The 6,000-nt window shown below is 39.0% G+C and overlaps 1 protein-coding gene across 1 annotated transcript in view; it reads right to left on the bottom strand.

Annotated features, from left to right (window-relative positions):
- bcam (basal cell adhesion molecule (Lutheran blood group)) overlaps window positions 1–5,503 on the bottom strand; it is a 134,927-nt gene extending 129,424 nt beyond the window's left edge. Inside the window, exon 1 of the mRNA XM_062962097.1 lies at window positions 5,437–5,503. Coding sequence (XP_062818167.1) covers window positions 5,437–5,449 — 13 coding nt within the window. The 5' untranslated portion in view covers window positions 5,450–5,503. The remainder of the gene's footprint in view (window positions 1–5,436) is intronic.
- Window positions 5,504–6,000: the final 497 nt, after the last annotated feature.

Consider the following 6,000-nt stretch of genomic DNA (forward strand, 5'->3'; position numbering starts at 1 on the left):
CCTTTGGCTGCAAAATGAATGCACGGAGTAGTTGCAGGAGAGATGCAAACTCACCTCCTCTGGTCCCCATTGAGTAGGTTGCATTCCAGGTAACGCAGCACTGAATGGAGCTTTCTGGTTTGAAGGTAGATCTAAGGGACAGGTTGCTCCCCAGATACGGTTGGACTACAACTCTCATCGTAGTTCTACTACAACCCCCATTATGGTTTTACTACAAGCCCCATCATGGTTGGACTGCAACTCCTATCATAGTTTGACTGAAACTCCCATCCTGGTTAGATTACAACTCCCAGGGTTGGACAACAATTGTAATCACAATTGAATTATAACCCCCATCACAGTTGGACTACAACATGTTTGGATGACAATTCCCATCATGACTTGACAGAATACAACTCCCATTATGGCTGGACTACAACTCCCACTATGGTTGGAATACAACTCCCATGGTGGTTGGACTCCACTTCTCATCAACGTTAGTCTGCAACTTCCATCATGGTTGGACGACAACCCCTATGATGGTTAGATTGTAATTCCCATTATAGTTGGGCTACAATTTCCATTATGGTTGGACTACAACTCCCAGCATGACTGGAATACAATTCCCATCACGATTGAACCACAACTCCTATCATGGTTCTACTACAACTCCCACCATACTTGGACTACAATTCTAATCATGGTTGGATTACAGCCCCCATTATGGTTGGACTACACATCCCATCATGACTGGCCTACAATTCCCATTATGGTTGGAAAACAAATCCCATTGTGGTTCTACCATAACTGCCATCCTAGTTGAATTACAACTCCCATCATGGTTCTACTACAAACCCCATCATGATTCTACTATAGCTCCCATCACAGTTGACTACAACTCCCATCATAGTTGGACTACAATTCTAATCATGGTTTTACTACAACTCCCATTGTGGTTGGAGTACAAATCGCATTGTAGTTCTACCATAACTCTCATCCTAGTTGGATTACAACTCCCATCATGGTTCTACTACAAACACCATTGTGGTTCTATTACAATTCCTATCAAAGTTGACTACAACTCCCATCATAGTTGAATGACAATTCTATTCATGGTTAGACTACAACTTACATCATGGTTGGACTACAACTGCCATCACAGTTGGATGGCAATTCTATTCATGGTTGGACTACAACTCTCATCATGGTTGGACTACAATTTTAATCATGGTCTAACTACAACTCCCATCATGGTTGGAGTACAAATCCCATTGTAGTTCTACCATAACTCCCATCCTAGTTGGATTACCAAACCTTCTTAACTTTGCCCTTTCTATCTTGTGGAATTGTGCAATATAATCTAATTCAGACAGCACTTTAAACACTGACACTACATCTGCCCTGTTGGCTTGTTGCAAATTGCCTTTTTACATTTAATGTTTTAACTGTTTACTAATATTAGATCTATTAGTAAACATGTCCTAAATGTTTGATTTATATATTTAAATCTCTATTTTTGTTATTTTTGAGTTCGATAAGTAAACTTGATGTTGCTCATTTTATTGTTTATGATTTGATCAGTCTGTTATGTTTTCTAATGTATGGTTGGCATTTTGCCATTATGTTGTAAACCGCTTTGAGTCCCCCCAGGGGTGAGAAAAGCGGTATATAAATGCAGTAAATAAATAAATAAATTACAACTCCCATCATGGTTCTACTACAAACACCATTATGGTTCTACTACAACTCCCATCACAGTTGGATGACAATTCCCATCATGACTTGACAGAATAAGCACAATTGACCAAGAGGGGCAGGAGTTCAGGTAGAGGCACCGAACTGATGAAGAAAGAAAGAATAGAAAACCTTTAGTAACATTTGTTGTTGTTGTTGTTGTTGTTGTTTGCCTTTCAGTCATTTCTGACTAATGGTGACCTTGTTATTATTATTTTTCTGAGGCCGAGAGAGTGTGAGTCACCAAAGTCACCCAGTGTTTCCATGGCTGAAGCCTGTGGATATATCTACACTGTAGAATAAACAACAACAACAACAACAACAAGTAAGGCAAAAATATACTATTGGAATACTATGGAAATCCCAGGGATAGCTCAACACTGACACCTAGTGGCAGGGATCCACACTGCAGTGTAAAACGTAAGGAACCATTCAGGAAGCAATCCATAGCCCTTATGCCTCTCCCCTTCTTCCTGGAAGGCTCTTAATAGCAGTTTGGCAGGAAAGAATTCAACAGGTGCAGCTTCCTCCTCCTGCTATTGCTTTGTTGCTAGGGGCATTCATTGCTACAAAGGGGTTTTCTAGGGTCAGAGGCGACTTAAGGCCCGTGCATTACACACAGAGGTCTTGAAACACTGCAGCTCAAAACCAGAAGAAGTACACAACTGGTTTTCAGAGAGGACCGCAAACTAGTCTTGATGGTGAGGAAACCACTTCTGGAGTCACTTTGGTTGGACTAGATGACCTTCAGTGGACCCCTTCAAATCAAAGCATAACCTAGAGAGAAACTGCAAGTCTAATAATAATAATAATAATAATAATAATAATAATAATAATAATAATAATAATAATAATAATTGAACTTCAAAGACTCTGACAGAAACCAGTGCAGGTGGTCCTGGTGGTGATGGGCACATTGGGTGCCGTGCCAAAGATCTCAGCCAGCATTTGAAAACAATAGACATTGACAAAATTATGATCTGCCAACTGCAAAAGGCCACCCTACTGGGATCTGCACGCATCATCCGAAAATTCATCACACAGTCCTAGACACTTGGGAAGTGTTCGACTTGTGATTTTGTGATATGAAATCTAGCATATCTATCTTGTTTGCTGTGTCATACAATAAAATAATAATCCGACTGACAAAGTTCTGGAACACAACACACCAGACATCACAGTTGTGGAAAAGAAAAAGGTTTGGATCATTGATGTTGCCATCCCAGGTGACAGTCCTCAAAGCACAGCAGACAAAAAACCAGTACAAGAAAACCGCACTACAAACTAGAGCTGACAGCTGGCACAACAAAACATTGCATGGAAAGTTCCTTGACAAAATTGAAGGAAAAACCGATAAGGAGAAGACCTGGCTCTGGCTCACAAATGGGACCCTGAAGAAGGAGACAGAAGGCCTGATCCTTGCAGCCCAGGAGCAAGACATCAGAACAAATGCAATTAATAATAATAATAATAATAATAATAGAAGACCTGGCTCTGGCTCACAAATGGGACCCTGAAGAAGGAGACAGAAGGCCTGATCCTTGCAGCCCAGGAGCAAGACATCAGAACAAATGCAATTAATAATAATAATAATAATAATAATAATAATAATAATAATAATAGAAGACCTGGCTCTGGCTCACAAATGGGACCCTGAAGAAGGAGACAGAAGGCCTGATCCTTGCAGCCCAGGAGCAAGCCATCAGGACAAAGGCAATTAAGGCCAAGATCAAAAAATCAGCTGATGACCCAAAATGCAAACTGTGCAAGGAAACCGACAAAAACCATTGATCATATCCTCAGCTGCTGTAAGAAAATCGCACAGACAGACTACAAACAGAGGCACAACTATGTGGCCCAAATGATTCGTTGGAACTTATGCCTCAAGTACCACCTCCCAGCAGAAATGAACTGGTGGGATCACAAACCTGCAAAAGTATTGGAAAATGAGCACGCAAAGATACAGTGGGACTTCCGAATCCAGAATCCAGCCTCTGTTTGTAGTCTGTCTGTGCAATATGATCCATGGTTTCGTCGGTTTCCTTGCACAGTCTGCAATTTGGGTCATCTGCTGATTTTTTGATCTTAGCCTTGTTTGCCTTTGTTCTGATGGCTTGCTCCTGGGCTGCAAGGATCAGGCTTTCTGTCTCCTTCTTCAGGGTCCCATTCGTGGACACTGTTCTACTGTGTAGATTATTATTATTGTTGTTGTTTATCTTAAAAGAGACTGCAAGTGGCTCACAAGGATAAGAACAATACAATGCAATACAAACGTATAAACACTAAAATAGAATTAAACATGGGGCTACTAAAAATCTTCAACATGCAAGAGGTTCATGGGGAAAATATGTTTTATTATTACCGTATTATTATTATTATTATTATTATTATTATTATTATTATTTTACAATTCAGTTGCAGTTGGAAAGAGATTAATTCCTCCGCAATTTCCCTTTGTCTCCACAAAACCTCTGGGAAAATAATAATACAGTAGAGTCTCACTAATCCAATCCTCGCTTATCCAAGCCTCTGGATAATCCAAGCCATTTTTGTAGTCAATGTTTTCAATATATTGTGATATTTTGGTGCTAAATTCGTAAATACAGTAATTGCAACATAGCATTACTGTGTACTGAACTACTTTTTCTGTCAAATTTGTTGTATAACATGAAGTTTTGGTGCTTAATTTGTAAAATCATAACCTAATTTGATGTTTAATAGGCTTTTGCTTACTCCCTCCTTATTATCCAAGATATTCACTTATCCAAGCTTCTGCCGGCCCGTTTAGCTTGGATAAGTGAGACTCTACTGTAATAATAATCACACAGTCCTAGACACTTGGGAAGTGTTCGACTTGTGATTTCGTGATATGAAATCCAGCATGTCTATCTTATTTGCTGTGACAGAATAAAATAATAATAATAATAATAATAATAATAATAATAATAATAATAATAAATAATTTCAATTTTTAAAAAATCCTAAATGTATGTACTAAAACCCAAGTTCTTTTAGTACAGTATTGCAGCCTGCAAGCTGCCACTAGGGGGCAGTGGAGGCCTGCAAAATGGGTCCAAATGAGGTGTGTCTGCAAAACTGGGAGCAGAGAAAAATCAGGGCTGAGATAGGAGATATTGATCCCATTTTGGGGGAGAAACAGGTTTGAATCCCTTTTAGGAACTCCACAATAAATGCAACTCCCTATGAAACAGTTTGAAGTCTCGCAACGTGAAGGCAGATAGAATAACTTTGCAACTCTAGGCGTGTGTAACGGGCCTATGGCAGTTGTGGTTTTGCAAGGTCTTTTATTGTCCCAAGGAGGGCAAACTACAACTTCCAAGATCTCCTAGGAATTGATCCGTGACACAGCAAAAGGCTGTGTCTGCATTGCAGGAGGAATGTACTTGGCCCCCGCTTGAACGGTCATGTCTCCGTGCTATAGAAATCCTGGGAGTTGTAGTTTCCCAAGATCCTTGGCCTTCTCTGAATGCATTTACATTGTACAATGAATGCATTTGGCCTTCTCTGGATGCATTTTACACTGTGGAATGAATGCAGTTTGACTCTACCTTTAATTGCAGTGTCTCAGTGGGATAGAAACATTGGGAGTTGTAGTTTTCCATGGTCTTTGGCCTTCTCTGAGTGCATTTACACTGTGGAATGACTACGTTTGGTCTTCTCTGGATGCATTTGCACTGTGGAATGAAAGCAATTCGACCCTACCTTTAATTGCCATGTCTCAGTGCTATAGAAGCATTGGGAGTTGCAGGTTCCGAAGATCCTTGGCCTTCCCTGGGTGCATCTACCAAGAACAAGAATACATCAGAACAATAATAATCATCACAATAACATCGATAGTAATAATAATAATTCTCTGGGTGCATCTACCAAGAACAAGAATACATCAGAATAATAATAATCATCACAATAACATCGATAGTAATAATAATAATTCTCTGGGTGCATCTACCAAGAACAAGAATACATCAGAATAATAATAATAATCACAATAACATCGATAATAATAATAATAATTCTCTGGGTGCATCTACCAAGAATAAGAATACATCAGAAGAAGAATAATAATAACAATAACATCGATAATAATAATAATAATTCTCTGGGTGCATCTACCAAGAACAAGAATACATCAGAATAATAATAATAATCACAATAACATCAATAATAATAATAATTCTCTGGGTGCATCTACTAAGAATAACAAGAATACATCAGAAGAAGAAGAATAATCACAATAACATCGATAATAATAATAATAATAATTAT

This window comes from Anolis carolinensis, unplaced genomic scaffold, assembly GCF_035594765.1.
Source record: "Anolis carolinensis isolate JA03-04 unplaced genomic scaffold, rAnoCar3.1.pri scaffold_10, whole genome shotgun sequence".
Lineage (NCBI taxonomy): Eukaryota > Metazoa > Chordata > Lepidosauria > Squamata > Dactyloidae > Anolis > Anolis carolinensis.